We start from the raw sequence: 16,964 nt of genomic DNA, 5'->3' as shown, positions 1-16,964 counted from the left end.
TGACAGTGCCACCTATGGGTCAAGAAATGTCAAAATTGGCTATTGTGATCCATAACTGTTTTGGGATATTTTGGGGTCATACGGAATCCAACAATCACACATTTTCCAATGCACTGCCTAAGGGTCAAGAAATGTCGAATTTGGCGATTGTGGTCCATATATGTTTTTGGATTTTTTTGGGGTCATACGGAATCCAACAATCACACATTTTCTAATGCATTGCCTAATTTCGTGCATATTGCCTCTCTGCCATTTAGAATTTAGAATGCCATTGTTGAATTTTATTTAATTTAAGATACGACTTGTGTCCTGAGGGTACCTGATCAGTTTGGAGACAGCATAACCTGTAGTTCAAAAGAAAGTAGTCTCTTTAGCATGGTTATCATGATGGCTTAACATGCTGGTAACAAAAGAGATAACACAAGTCTGAATCAAGGAGAGGCACTTGAAGACTAGTAGAGAGACACTTTTAAAGCCAATGGAATTCTCCACACAGGTGAATACTGCCAGGACTAATCAATTGACTAATGAACTACTGATGTTAAATCTGCTCTGGTAGCTGAGATTATCTCATGCACTACTTTGGGGAATTAGGTGAATGAAGGAGTTTCATTTCCAGATTAGGCTGTGTTGCTAGGTCGTTTAAAACATTTGGAGTCTATTAATAATTTGGATGCAATGTAAGCCCATTTGACTGATTCACAACATGCTGATCAGATTAGCCTAATTTAACCATATATGTTTTGTTTGCTGATGTACCATCTCGTACACAGTGGGTGGAACATGATATTGATGTTGGCGATGCTGAGCCCATCCACTAGCATTTCTATCATGTTTCCCCAGTGAAGTGCAAGCATCTTGATGCTGAAGTTCAGTATTTGCTTGACTATGATAGTGCACAGCTGTTGTTCTCAAAGTGGGCATCACCCTGCTTGTTGGGGAGTAAATCTGGCAGTAAGTTTTGTTTTTATACTGACTATAGGAAGGTGCACAGGGTGACTAAACCTGACTCTTTTCTCCTTCCCTGCATGGAGGAATGTTTTGACCTAGTTGGGGCTGCCAAATTCGTGAGTAAATTAGATCTACTGAAGAGCTATTGGCAGATCCCTTTGACATCACGTTCACAAGATATTTCTGCTTTAATTACATCTGCAGGATTATTTTCATACAATGTTATGATTTTTGGTTTACGCAATGCCCCCGCAACATTTCAGTGGCTAATGAATAGAGTTGTTTTTGGGTTAGAGGGAGTGGCTGTTTATTAGAATGATGATGTCGTTGTTAATGTCTCCTGGGAACAACACTTGCATTGCATTGCAGCATTGTTTAGCTGCCTGGAGGAGGCGCGTCTTACTGTCAACTTGGCCAAGTGTGACTTTGCTAAGGCGACAGTGACGTACCTTGGAAAGGTGGTTGGACCGGGCAGTGTGCGACCTGTGCATGCCAAGGTTGACACTATTGATTATTTTCCCTCTTTGACAACCTAGCAAGAGTTGATGTGTTTCATGGGACTGTTCGGCTACTATCATAGTTTTTGTAAGAATTTTTCCACTGTAGTAGCCCCTTTAACCCATCTGCTTAAAGCTAAGGCTGCATTCAATTGTACGCCTGCCTGCCAGCAAGTTTTGATGCGCCAAATTGCTTCTTACTTCTGCTCCAGTGTTGGCGGAACCACATTTTGATCAAACTTTTAAGTTGTGTATTGATACCAGCTACAATGGCTTGGTCTATGGCTTGTGAGTTTAAGTCCAGCAAAGAACAGTTTTAAAAATGTTACGTCTGTTGAGTCTTCATGTTGTGCTTACCGGTACTTTAATGTAGACCTTACATCACTGAAAAATCTGCTTTATTTAAAAAACATTAGATGTAACAAAACATTAAACATTATGCCTCTGTTGTACAGGAGCTCTTTGCATTGTGCTAAGTGAATGCCAGCAGGGTTTGGCACTGATGAGTGTTATATTTTTATAAATAAATAAACGAATATAATTTTATAAATATCTTTGTACTTCTACATCATTTTTCTAAATATTTTTTTAATGACTTTATGAATTTACTTGACAAGCACAAGTTCATTTTCCTCTATTGACATTTCCAGGGTTTTTCCTGGCTTAAAATGAGGCGGAGGTAGTACCATACTGATCAAAAAAGTGATGTTAAGAACACGTAAACGTTAGCTTTGCATTAATACTCTCCTAATGACTAGTTAGAAGGGCTCGCCTCTTTCGTGCCGACAGAAATGCAGCTCTGTGCGATAAGACTCGTGATGGTGGCTTGTTTTACATCAGCATGGAATGGTGCAAGAACTCTATGCTAGTCTCTAGCGACTGCTCATCGCTGGTGGAGCTTGTGACTGTTAGATGCAGACCTTTTTATTTACCATGGGAATTCACCACTGTTATAATAACTGGAGTTTACATTCTCCCCAGCGCTACTGCTAAGGAAGCGCTCGGTGAGCTGTATGGGGCTATTAGCGAATTGCAGAACACTCTGATGGACTATTTATTGTCACCGGAGATTTCTGCCATGCGAATCTCAAGACAGTGCCCCCTAAATTCCATCAGTATGTGGACTTTGCAAAGAGAGGGGCGAACACGCTAGATCTTGTTTACACAAACACCCCAGGCGCATATGTTGTCATTTTAGTGTTATTTTTCCGTGTTAGAGTGCGCATCACCAGGAGGAACTTTAAATCTCTCCCAGTCTCTACTCGCGCTCCGATTGGGACTCTTCCGCAACTAGTTAAAGTGGCTCTGACCGCACAGAGAATGAGTTTGTGTTTATTTACATGGCATGCTCCCATATTATATGAACTTTAATTAAGGATGAAATAAAGCTATATCCCCAAGCTGTGATCAGTGGTTCTATCAGATACTCGAGCTGCAGCGCTGCTCTCATCTCGTGTGTCATTATTATATATTTATATGATCTCAAGTTACGTTAAATGACATCAAGTTACTATTCGACAACGGAATTTTATTTATTATTATTGCCGAGATTTGCAGTTACAAAGGACAATCCACCGAGTGCAACGTTTGTTAGTGTTTTCCATGAAGACACCCACCAGAGTTTTGTAGACAGCTGGAGGTGGCATGAAATTTGATGGAGGCGGCCGCCTAGTAATTCTCTATGCGCGAAAAACCCTGTATTAAAACAGGCAGGTAGGGTATATTGAAGGATTCGTCACGTTTTTTAAAATAGCCAACCTGAGTCATTAACATTTTTTGTTAGTTTTCCCGGATATTAAAGATTTGAAATGCACTAACTTTTAGGGGTATAATAGCGTATACTTTGTATGGTTTCGAAGATAATTGAGGTACTAAAAGCCTCAAATCTCCTCCATAACTCCCCTTTCATTTGTCAGTACGGCAGCAATACAACTGTAGAAAATTTACTAAAGAGTCTATTTGCACTTCTTTAGTTTAAACAAGCTTAATAAAATAACAAGAATCTCAGAACAGACTGTAATTTTTCATCAAAGCCCTGTTGTGGGACTCATCCCTGCAGGCACTCCAAGATTAGCTTCATTTATCTGCCTTTTTTTCCAGCAGTCAAGAAATTTACTACAGCAAAACAAGGTCCTGTGTTCTTTAAACGAGTTAGCTACCCTTTCTTTCCCCTTAACCAGATAGCTGACCTGGCTGTGGCTCCATTGACCATCACTTACGTCCGGGAGAAAGTTATTGACTTCTCCAAACCCTTCATGACCCTGGGCATCAGCATACTCTACCGCAAACCAAATGGCACCAACCCAGGGGTGTTCTCCTTTCTCAACCCCCTCACTCCAGACATCTGGATGTACGTGCTGCTGGCCTGTCTTGGAGTGAGCTGTGTGCTCTTTGTAATAGCCAGGTATGGATGCCAACTTGAGCTTGATGAAGAGATATATAAGCATTCACATACTGTCATTTTTGCAAAATAATCCCGGGACAGGTTGATCAGGACTTTCATCTGAACCAAGAGGGCCTGAAGGGGGTTATTTTACAATAATGATCACCTATCTGTACATTATGCCAATTATTACATATCAACTTGCGATATAAATAAAGAAATTAAATATGAGTTACAGTAATTTGCTTTTATATGACAAGAAAGGGACTACAGAGTGATGTGACCACAGTGTAGGAAATTGGTTGTCAGGGACAATAGTCAAATATGCTGTTTATTGGTCTTTACGCAACGGTTATATGCAGAATGCTGCAATTGACCAATCAGAATAGCGTTTTCCAGAGAACTGGGTAATAAAGCAAATAATTCAGTATGTGCAAATTGGCTTTTAGATAGATCTAGGAACACTGACCCAATTGTTCAAAATTTTTTTATAGTTTGTCATCATACGGGGCATATTATCAGGCTGTCATTTGAAGAATTATGCTGTTATCTGTTTTCTGCTGCTTAAGGGAACATCTCACATCCATTTTTAATCTTTGAGTCTGGTTGTACAGTTCTCTTTGAAGCTGTCAAAAAGTTTTTGCAGTCTCAATTTTACACACACTAAAATTCAACGTTTTACAAAGTGTATATTGATCGATATCACAATTCTTCATGGAAGTGCTTTTAAACAGTGTATTTTTCACGTATTATATAACTCCATTTGTGAGATGCCAAAATCAAAATGCTGATTTGATGTTGAAACAGATCAATAAGTAATAAATAAAGCTCCCCACGTTATTATATTGCTTTCGGATCATAGAATAATATTGTTGTAATTTCAATCATGGTTATCAACTTTTTCCCAGTACATGCATTATGCACTTTCTCAGTTAGCTCAGTTATGATTTGTATTTTGAAAGAGGGAGTACATAGTTGCTCCAGAATTGAAGCCCAGTTCATAAGCTGTAGCCTCAGGCAGATGCCTCTGTCTGTATACCGAACGAGAATATCAAGCAAGCCATGCTACAACATCAGATCGGTTAGGTTGCTTCTATTAAAATGCTAATTACAATGCAAAAGCTGTCCAAGCAGACTTCATTAATGGACATCTGGTGGGGTCAGAGTGTTAGTGTGGGTTCATGTTCGTTGGATGACCCGTTTGTTCAGAGATAAATTCTGAGGGGGTCTCTCAAACTTCAATCTTGAATTTTGGCAGCTTTGATGGCACACATTCTGCAGTTTATAGAGTGGGTGTCTACACACCATGAGACATGACAAATGAGCCTGGTTACATGTTCTGATCAGGCATTGATTTAGCATGGGGTTATTATAAATTACCTAAATATTGGGATGTTATGGTGGATGTGTCTTTCAGATGCTTTTGAGTAAATGTCGTTCTTTCTTTTCCTTGTTTCTTACAATTGCAAAATGTGATGTGTAATTATTACTTAAAAGGGATAGTTCCACAAAAGGGAAAATTCTATCATCATTTACTCACCCTCATGTGGTTCCAAACCCATGTGACTTTCTTGATTCCTTAGAACAACTAAATGAGAAGTTAAACAGTATTTTAACCTCAGACAGCTTTCACTTTTATTGCTTCTTTACAATGAAAGTGAATTGTTATTGAGGTTGTCATTCCCTAACATTCTTCCCAACATCTTCTTTTGTGTTCCACAGAAGATAGAAGGTCATATGGGTTTGAAACGACAAAAGGGGAGTTATTTATCTACCTACCTGATCTGCTTGGTCCAGTCATAGTAAATAATATTTTTTGATTTTAATAAAACCAGTTACCACAGGATTGATTAATTGTGGCATTTTGTGGTCAAATATTTATGTATAATGGCCACAGAATAATCAATTGTATAATCACTGTATAATCAATCGTTGCCTCATGCAACCAGATCTTAAATGTCTCCGTAAATGTGTTTGCTTGTATGATATCTTTTGGATCACCCACACTTTCTGTCTTCTCACATAATAAAGTCATTAAAACACTAATACATTTTTTTATTTAATTATTCCCTACTTATTTAGCTATTACATGCCATATTTAAAAAAGAAAATCTTTTGACATACTATTAAAAGAACATCTGTCAAAATTCCATCAAGCTCTGTCCAACTTTGCCTTCATTTTTCTAACTGGGAAGATAAAAAAAAATGGAAAGCTTTCACATAAAATGAGTTATTAATCTGCAGACAGAGCTTTTTTTAGCAGATTTTTTATTGGATTTTTTTTTAGCTGCTCTACAAAAGCAGTATTGAAATCCCCAAACATGCAGCCTCTCAAGTGCACAATAATGCCTGTAATATATATCTGTATTTTTTCCATGTAAATCCTGTTTTCTTTGACTCCCTCCAGGTTCACACCATATGAATGGTACAACCCTCACTCCTGCAACCCCTCCTCTGATGTAGTTGAGAACAACTTCACACTGTTGAATAGTTTATGGTTTGGAGTTGCGGCTCTCATGCGTCAAGGTATCACACACAACACATCTTTAGTGTGCTTCATTGTTTTCACTGATAAACCTGTTTATTAGAGTTTAGTTTAAACATTACACTTTTCTGGAAATCAAAACTAAATTCCATCAATCATATGATATTTTGCGTCAATAAAGAATGTAATGTGAGAAAATAATTGTTTATTATGAAACGGTGCAAAAAAATTATTGCATACTTTCACTAAAAATGACCTTGATACGAGTAGGCTAAAGGAGTTTAAATTCTCTCATCATTTACCATCATGTCATCACAGATCCATCCATCCATCCATCGTCAACCGCTTATCCTGTGTACAGGGTCGCGGGGGGCTGGAGCCTATCCCAGCTAACATTGGGCGAAAGGCGGGGGACACCCTGGACAGGTCGCCAGTGTCATCACAGATGTGTTTTTTTATTATTATTTTTTCTTCTGCTGGACAAAAGCAAAGATTTTTAGAAGAATATTTCAGCTCTGTATATCCATTTAATGACTTAAATATTGATCTGTTTCTCACCCACACCTATCCTATAACACCTGAAGACATGAAATAAAACACTGGAGTCGTATGGATTACTTTTATGCTGCCTTTATGTGCTTTATGCAGCTTCAAAGTTCTGGCCATCATTCACTTGCATTGTATTGACCTACAGAGCTGAAATATTCTTCTAAAATTCTTAATTTGTGTTCTGCAGAAGAGTCATACACATCTGGGATAGCATGAGGGAGAGTAAATGATGAGAGAATTTTCATTTTTGGGTGAACTCATAGCAAAAATGGTTTAGAAAGTAAGTTCTAAGAAAAGTTCATGCATCTTTTGTGTGCTAATGCCACCTGTTTTGTAAATGCAAAATTTAAACAATCGTTCATGCATTTTCAAGTTTCACACCACTAAAAAATTATTTAGACAAAAGTAAAAAAAAAATAATAATATTTAGGAATTTTAGGAATGTATAACTTAAATTAAGTCATAAAATTTGTTACATTAATTGCCAAAGCAAATGTAGTACTTTGTCATTTACTAAACTGTATTATTTAAACTTAAGTTCATACATACGTTTATAATCCACATTACATAAACATTTTTTTGAATTCATAATATGTATACTATTTACAAATGCCGTTTTATGGAAATTTGTCTTACAATTTAAATGTGTAAATCTTATATATAGACAGCTGTGTGTGTGTGTGTGTGTGTGTGTGTGTGTGTGTGTGTCATGTGGGAATTGTGGTGGCATAATAATAACACCGCTGGCAGTCATAAGCCACAATTAGTTGATATCATATCGATTTTTTCCAGCCTGCAAAGTATTAGTTGTGGTTCCTCTGCTATACAGGGTCTGATGTGGTGAAGTGAGGTCTGTAGGTTCCACTACAGAAGGCATGAAACAAAATGGATGACATGTCATGTGTGCAGAAAAGTGTGACACGCAAGAGCGGCTTTAATGAACACTGGAGAATCGGACAAATCATTATGCACCATAGTCTGACCTCACATTACCAAGAGTTTCTCTTTTGAAATATTAGATAAATCTTATTTACTTCAGTGAGACTGCTCAGCCATGAAGCAGTAATACTACCAGAAAGTTTAAGCTCAGTTTACAGTAGAAAGAGCTAGAGTTAAAGGAATTTTGTGTCACTGGTAAGGATGTATTGGACTTTGGGCAATTTCATTACACGTAAGGCGATATCATGAAAAATATAATGTTTCTTGATCTTTTGAAAAAAAAAAAAGGCTCAAAGTACTACATAAACATACTGTAAGTTATATTGAAAGTAAACTGCAAAAACCGCTCTATCAGACAGATGAATGCATTAAAAAAACAAAAATGATAATTCTGTTATAATTGACTCACATTCATGTCCTACCATACCATTAAGACTTTCTTATGCTGGACACAAAATTAGATGCTTTAATTAATATTCCGGTCTGTCTTTTCAATACAATAGTAGTTGATAGCAATTTACTTTCAAGGTTAAGAAAGACCCAAAAAGTAGTCCATGTGACTAATGCATAATATTCCAGGTCTTCTGAAGCCATATGATAGCTTTTGGTAAGAAACAATCTGAAATTGAAGCCATTTTTCAGTGACTCTTTTATGCTTTTTAAGATTTATAATGAGGCATTATCCACTGCCATTGTACTGAAAAGACAGGCTGTGATATTCATTAAAAAAAAAATTGTGTACAATGAATGGCAGGCTTTTAAAAGAGGCTGTTAATGAAGGTTGGGATATCGCTAACTATTTTTGGAGCCGACAGCAAACCCGCACCCCACGAGTAAGCATTTTTTCTCATTACGTACACGAAGAGAGCAAATAGAAGTCTTAAACTCTAATGTAATTGTAAAGGTCAGAGAGAGGGTGTAAAATGGTCATGTGAAACTTAATTATGACCGTTTTTGTGCAAGAAACCTTGACAAACATCAGTGGACCTCAGGGAAAAAAACTAAATGGAACAAAAAAAAAATCATGATATATGTCCCCTATAATCTTTTTGAAAACCACCCACACTCATTGTCTTACTTAGAGTGATGTATGTTACTGTATTGGTTTTGTTTTTGCATTGTTACCTACCACCTACATGAGGTTACTGAAATAACCTTGTTGTTGTTGTTGTTTTCAAACACTTCATCAATTAAATCTTTCAGTGGGATACAAATAAGCCAACAGGAGAAAAGCTGTGAGAATAAATCAACACAATAACAAAAACTGAGACTAGATTTTTGACGTTTGTTTCTCCTTAAAGGGATAGTGTGTCCAAAAATGGAAATCCTGTCATCATTTACTCACCCTCACGTTTTTCCTAACCCTCAGTCATACAGGTTTGGAACAACATGAAGGTAAATAAATGATGACATGATTTTTATTTTAGGGTGAAAATATCCCCTTTAAATTGACAGAACAATATTTAAGAGGATTATTCAAAGATGCTAAGCCTGTTTTGGGTTTCATTAACTGTCTAGACAACTTTCGTTGATCTTGTCTAACAGTACTTTGTAACAAAATCAGGATTATGATTGACAGGTACGTCCTGCCCTTGCCTTTTAAGAGCAAGACGGGGGTCTCAGCTAGTGTCTGGCTGTGCTAATTATATGAGATTAGCCGCAGTGACGGTGTATGCAAAGGAACAAACACTCCTCGTGGTGTCAGTCAAAGAGTGTTGCTCCCTATGAGGCAATAAAGAGTGACATCAATTAAAATGGTATAAAATGGCTTTTGTCAAACTCAATAATTAATCTTGACCTTACAGTTACGCACGTGCTAACAGAGCCCTTTAGAAGATATCATACTCTATCTTTTGCATTAGCCTTGGATTCTTTTAGAGAAATTTGCAGCACAATATAGGGTCTTTTTCCATTGGGATCCCCATGACAGACTGCTTTGATGGAAAACATCATGTATGGCTGTTTTGTTGCATTGTGTTTGTTTTGCCTTTTGATCTTTGGACAACATTTGCAAAGAACTAAATGAAAGATACAATTTTAAATGAATTTTTTTGTCTTAGTAAAGGTATGGAGCTAAAATAATGACTAAAGTATTTGAATCAGAATTTTGTTCATTTGTATTCTAGAAATGTGACCTTTAACAGTTGTAATTGTTTGTGGTGTATTTTATAAATTTGCATTTTTAAACTGCAGTTTTTTTGTTTTGCTTTAGTTTCTTAGAGGTTGAATTACAGCACAGCAAAATGTACTGTTCTGATAACATTTTCCCTGTGGAACACGGAAGCTTGACCTTTTGACCTAGTTTATTTACTGAATTTATCTGAATTTCTTCTTAATCTGAAACTTTGAACCTGTAATTTTTTTATCTCAATATTTACAGCCAATTCTACCTCTAAAAAAATTCAAAACCAAAAGCCTGATGTTTAAAAATACTAGTTTATAAAATACACCAGAAAAAAAATCAAATTTCTTCAATTTAAATGTCTTGTCTAGAATTAAAATTAAAATCCTTTAATCATTGTTCTAGCTCCATACATTTTAATTTCTACTCACATGTTTAATTTAGATCTTGTTTGTAAAAAGTGTGCATGCATGCAACTGTATTTCCAGCTTTGGCCATTAGAGGCAATTTTGAAATTAGGAAAGCAGAGACTGATTTTAGCAGACAATTGAAATTGACCTCTTGTTTCCTGTGAGATCACTATGTGTCTGTATGGTGAGGGGGTGAATCTGACGAAGAAATGTTGGGGCCATATTTCACCCCCAAATCAAAAGAAAAAAATGGGCAATAATGTTTTTTTGCCCATTTTATCTACAGGAATACTGTAGATAAAAAGTTTTACATTGTGACACTATTTACAGATACAAAGTTTTACATTGTGACACTATTTACAGATACAAAGTTTTACATTGTGACACTATTTACAGATACAAAGTTTTACATTGTGACACTATTTACAGATACAAAGTTTTACATTGTGACACTATTTACATGACATACACCTATTTCGTCTATTAATTTTAAAATACACAATGATTCCTGCCACAGTGGACATGCCCTGTTAGAAAAACACACATTAACACCTTGATAAAACAACAAACTTCACAGCGAAGTTCATGCTGCTCTGTAGGGAGGTGTTGTCATTTCTGTTTATATCTTTGGTGTCCTGAGCGACTCTCAGTCACATGCTTTTCTTGAAAGGTGTGCTTGTTCTTTGTTTCTTAAAAAAAATGCCATTTGGTGTGATATTTTGTTGGCCAAATACCCTTTTTTGAGAGCACTGTACAGTTCATTATGATCTAATAGCGTAGTGCATGGAATATTTCTTCAAAATAAATCTCATGCTATGAAATTTATGCTTTTTTTCATTGTGGCTTATTTGTCCAAATACTTTTTGAGGCCACTGAATATGTTTTGCTAAACACTTTTATCTGTTATTTCAGGATCTGAGCTGATGCCTAAAGCCCTGTCCACCAGAATCTTGGGAGGGATTTGGTGGTTCTTTACTTTAATCATCATATCTTCCTACACGGCCAACCTGGCTGCTTTCCTCACTGTGGAGAGAATGGACTCCCCGATCGATTCTGCCGACGATTTGGCCAAGCAGACTAGAATTGAATATGGAGCTGTGAGAGATGGATCAACAATGACCTTCTTTAAGGTAACATGTCTTACATGTAGAATCGATGTGCTGCAACACTTTATTCCAAAAGCAATTGAAATACAGTATACAGCAGGAGTGTGAAGCCATGATTCAAACACTCAATAGATTTGAGCAAATTATTAATATTAGTGCCTCACCCGCACAGAAGAAGCTGGGATAAATGTATTGAATTTTTGCTGGGAAAAAGCACATCAAATTGTTATCAAAATATATATATTGATTGAGGGTTTGCTTGATTTATATTTTTAATGTTATGATTTTAGAAATTAGAAAAACAGAGTAAACTTTTTTCATTCCTTATTTGCCTTTCAGAAATCAAAAATTTCAACATATGAGAAGATGTGGGCATTCATGAGCAGTAGGAAGAACACTGTACTGTTGAAGAATAACAAAGAAGGCATTACAAGAGTCCTGACCACAGACTATGCCCTCCTTATGGAGTCCACCAGCATAGAGTACATCAGCCAGAGAAACTGCAACCTTACTCAGGTCGGAGGCCTGATAGACTCTAAGGGCTATGGAGTCGGCACTCCAATAGGTAACCTACTCGTTTCGGTTTTTGTTTTTTCATACCTAGATGTTCTGTTCTGTTTTTAATTTTTGTTTTGTTCTGGTTGTTTTTTTTGGGGGAATAAAAGCAGACATTTTTTAATAAACTTTTGGCATACAAAGACCACAGCTGTCAAGCTCCAAAAAGGACAATAAGCATCATAAAAGCATCTTATACTGTAGGTAGTGCAGACGACTCATGCAAATTATTCCAAGTCTTCAGAAGCCATACGTTAGGTTTGTGTGAGGAACAGACTGAAATTTAAGACACTATTCACTGATAATCTTACCCTCACCTGAAGATTATGTCTACCCCACATTTGCATTCAGAATTTAAATATGGTCAATCAAGCTTGATTTATTCACACATGAGAACCAAAGTTGTGTTGGTACCAATGACATTGATTATCATTCCATGGAAACAAAAATAGCAGCATACATGTTTAGAACAACATGAGTGTGAATAAATAATTACAGAATTTTCATTTTGGGGTGAACTATTCCTTTAACAGCTTCAGGCAAATTTTCTTCAATATTTGCCTTTTGATGCACTCTGTTTGGGGATATCAGTAGGAAAGCGCTTAATGCAAATGAAAACCAGCTATGCAACCCAACTGCTGAGTTCACGTCGATGGAAAGCAGTTGACATTGAATTTGAGTTGTCTTGCTTGGTTAGTTTTGCCCTGCTCTATTTGCAGGAAGTCATCCATGGTTTCTTACAATATACAACCTCAAATTTTACAAACACAATGTTGTTTCATGGAAGCAGGAAAGATATAGGGGTTTGGAGCAACATGAGGGTAAGTAAATTATTAATAAAAATTTTTGAGTGTAAAATAACTTCCCAGTTATTTTTTTTACAGGCTCCCCCTACAGAGACAAGGTGACCATTGCTATCTTGCAACTACAGGAAGAGGGAAAGCTGCACATGATGAAGGAAAAATGGTGGCGAGGTAACGGATGCCCTGAAGAGGACAATAAAGAGGCCAATGCCCTGGGCGTGGAGAACATCGGCGGTATCTTCATCGTGCTGGCCGCTGGTCTCGTCCTGTCCGTGTTCGTTGCTATTGGAGAGTTCATCTACAAGTCACACAAAAACAGTGATATTGAAGAGGTGAGCGAGAGGCTGGTTGAGCTGCCCTACGGGGTCTGAATCTCACAGGAGCTAATTACCCGCAGAAATGAGCCGTGTAAACAGAAATGATACACTTATGAGATGTTTTTGTAGCAGCCCACTGGTCAGGAACGTGTTTGAGACTTAAAAGTACACTCTGTTTATCATGCAGGTGTTTTCCTCCATTTGCCTTTTCTAACAAATTTTGGTTATTTTGCTGAATTTTGCCAGTTTGTTAAAGTGATCGTTCACCCAAAAATGAAAATTACAGTATGTCATTATTTACTCACCTTCATGTTGTTCCAAACCTGTATGGTTTTCCTTCTTCCATGTAACACAAAAGGAGAAATTGTGAAGATTGTACAGTTGCAACAAATGGAGACTGGAGCTTCAAAAATAGGCAAAAGCATCATAAAAGTTGTCCATATAACTCAAGCAATATATTCTGAGTCTTCTGAACCCATACAAAAGCTTTGTGTGAGAAACAGAATTAAATTTAAATTACTATTCACTAAAAATCTTGAATCACACCCAAAATTCATTTAGAGAAGTAGTAATGCCCAATTCATAACTGAATCATTTTTTAGTCTAATCTTTTCAATGATTCATTTGATTCGGTCTGAATGATTAATTCAGGAACCAGACTTGATGCGGTCACAGTGGTTCTTCCAACTTCAGAAGACTTGGAAAAGACTGGGTAGTCATATGGACTAATTTTCTGACATTTTGATGGTGCTTTATCATCATTTCTGTAGCGTGAAAGCTCCAGTCCCCATACATTGCATGGAAAAGAGCAGCCAGTGCATTTTTCAAAATGTCTCCTTTTCTATTTCACAGAAGAAAGTAAGTCATGCGGGTTAGGAACGTTATGAGATTAAATGATTTAGAATATTTTTGCATTGTTTTTGTTTGTTAATGTTGCTTTGTTTGTTATAATCACATGAATTTGCATGTTACTCACATTTCTTTTTCTTGTCGTTCTGTTCTATTTTTACCATTGATCTGCATGCACAAGGCCTTCTGTTTCTTTTATGACATCCATTCCCAGCAGCTGGAAAGAAGTGATTCCATCTCCTCCACTGGAACTTCCTTATCAACAGATTTAGAGAGTGGGCGTCTCCTCGGGGATGACATATTTTCTTCACATTAACCACACACCCTCAGATCTGTAAGGGCTGTGCGTTATTTAAAGAAAAATGAACTCCTTTCCCCACATCCGGCATCCACTTACTTCCAAACCATCTTCCCAAACCCTTGACCTTAATCCAGCGTCCATGCAGCTAAGGAATTTAGTATGCTTTTCAAGAAGATGAGGAACACTTTCATTTCTCATTGCTCACCCTGTCTGCAGACAGATAAGAAGTGGAGTGCACTTTTATTTACTGGGGAGGCAAAAATGTTAAGTCTGGTATTTCAATATTTGATGTCCTAAAATGTTCTCAGCAGTCTCTCAGGAGATTGGCCCAAGCTCTGAGGGTTATGATAATGATCTGTTCTGCCACAGCCATCATTCACTCCATTTTCTTTATATCAGAGCCCAACACTGAGTGTATAGCAATGTAGCTAGGAAACACTGATATCAGTCACTCCACTGTAATTAACTTTCTCCTGCTGTATTTGGCAAAGAGAACACATCAATTGCAGAAGAGTAGAGTTTTCATAATGAGTTGATAACTTGATGAAATAATGATGGACTCTCAAAAAGAAAGTACAATTATGAATTCTCAGATTACTGTGTCTGAAATTAACCAAGAGGATAGCTGTAATCAGCTGGGAGCTCATTCTCAGCACACACTGAAGTGGGCTTATCTGACTCCCACTTCCCTAGTGGCATTTCTTAAACCGTGCCCTTCATTGCCTTGGGCTTATTAAATCACCATCTTGTGGCAGACAAGATCAGGAAGGGGAACATTAATCATAAAACAAAGAGATTCACATCATAAGAATAGTAAACAGATAAACAATCAATTCATCATTAATCCAGTCATGTCTATTGCGATTCCATAACAATGTCAATTTGATTTCCGAGTGATGATTGCAACCACAATGTTGGAGTTGGTCTAACAATTTGTCAGTGATTACTAATGATGTTCTGATGCCTAGATATGGCTTGGAACACATGTGGGGCATCTGTACTCTGCCCCAAATGAAAAGATGCCACCCCCATATTCTGATGCCTTGTGATTGCTGGGGTCCCGAGGGGGTTATGGTACTATTTCTCCTATTTTATCATCTTCAGATGAAAATATTAAGTCAAAACACTTAAAAGTAATAACACACCTCTTCCTGACAAGTCGCACGAGAGCGGTGCGTGACAAGTTACATGTCGAAATGTAATACTTATGAGCAATAGTGATAGTGACGCTTGCCATAGCAATATATTTGCAATAAAAAATAGACTTATACTATATGTGATAAGACTCCAGCGATAAGCAATTTGACTGTCCACACTGAACACAAACTGCTACGGAATGCAGCATAATCGTCATTCAGAGCCAATTCCAATATATCTTAATGTATTAGATATATTGTACAGGTATAAGGAATGTGATTTTGGACCAATTAGTTTTCACAGTGGGTGGGGCTACCAGGTGTGATGTCACAGAAAAAGAAATCAAACGATCTACAAAATGTCCTGTCGTGGTTGGTTAGGACAAAAACACTGAATAAAATTGAAGAGATGCCTTTTATTTTTTTGTCCCTTTATTGTGTTGCATCTGGTTGGGTTGTGTTAGGGTGAATCGTTGTTTCACGTTATTGAATCATTGTAAGTTAATAGCATGAGAGAACCCTGTTCCTCCCTCTTCCCTCCATCATTTTCTGTTCTCTCTATTAATCCCTATCTGAAAAATGCATGCAGAATGTTACAGCTACGTTTTGAAATACACTCAATGACCACTTTAAGAGTTACATCTGTACACCTAATTATTCATATGATTATCTAATCAGCCAATCGTGTGGCAGCAGTGCAATGCATAAAAATCAAACAGATACGGGTCGGGGGCTTCAGTTAATGTTCACATCAACCATCAGAATAGGAAAAATATATCAGTGATTTCGACAGTGTCCTGATAGTTGGTGCCAGATGGGCTGGTTTGAGTTTTTCTGTAACTGCTGATCTCCTGGGATTTTCACACACAACAGTCTCTAGATTACATAGAGAGTGGTGCAAAAAACATCCAGTGAGTGGCAGTTCTGTGGACAGAAATGCCTTGTTGTTGTTTTTGGCTGACAGAAGTGGAACCCAACCTGGTCTTCTGCTGTTGTAGCCTATCTGCATGAAGGTTTGACCTGTTGTGCATTCTGAGATGCTATTCTGCTCTCTACAGAGTACAGAGTGGTTATGTGCCATAGCAGCTCGAACAAGTCTGGCCATTCTCTGTTAACCTCTCTCATCAGTAGAGGCGGATTTAGGCATGGGGGGTCTAAATAAAAACATTTCCCCATTCTGATGGTTGATGTGAACATTAACTGAAGCTTCTGACCCGTATCTGCATGACTTTATATAATGCATCGCTGCCAAATGATTGGCTGATTAGATAATCGCATGAATAAGTAGATGTGCAGGTGTACCTAATAAAGTGGTCGGTGAGTGTAAATGTTTATTGACTGTTTTATTATGATACATGGCATATCATATCATACCATAGTCTAATTTCTATTCCATCTCCTACAGTACAACTAAAGTATAGACTGGCAGGCAGGCAGTAAGGTTTTTGTTTGAGCTGAAATGAACATTAGATTATGATTGTTTGTATGTGAGTGTGCCTGTTTGTGCATGTGTGCATGTGTGTGTAGAGACTTACGCAAGCCCTCGTGTTCTTTTTTGACA

At 37.3% G+C, this 16,964-nt stretch overlaps 1 protein-coding gene across 2 annotated transcripts in view; it reads left to right on the top strand.

Moving 5' to 3' along the window:
- Positions 1-16,964, top strand: part of grik1a (glutamate receptor, ionotropic, kainate 1a) — a 77,795-nt gene that overhangs the window by 60,429 nt on the left and 402 nt on the right. For both annotated transcript variants that reach the window (XM_052116165.1, XM_052116164.1), the window contains exons 11-15: positions 3,629-3,852; positions 6,239-6,357; positions 11,249-11,466; positions 11,782-12,007; positions 12,882-13,132. In XM_052116165.1, the coding sequence (XP_051972125.1) occupies positions 3,629-3,852; positions 6,239-6,357; positions 11,249-11,466; positions 11,782-12,007; positions 12,882-13,132 (1,038 nt within the window). The remainder of the gene's footprint in view (positions 1-3,628; positions 3,853-6,238; positions 6,358-11,248; positions 11,467-11,781; positions 12,008-12,881; positions 13,133-16,964) is intronic.

The sequence above is a fragment of the Xyrauchen texanus genome, chromosome 43 (genome assembly GCF_025860055.1).
Source record: "Xyrauchen texanus isolate HMW12.3.18 chromosome 43, RBS_HiC_50CHRs, whole genome shotgun sequence".
Taxonomy (NCBI): Eukaryota; Metazoa; Chordata; class Actinopteri; order Cypriniformes; family Catostomidae; genus Xyrauchen; species Xyrauchen texanus.
Note: the sequence above shows the minus strand (reverse complement) of the source record. Positions and strands in the feature narration are given on the sequence as shown.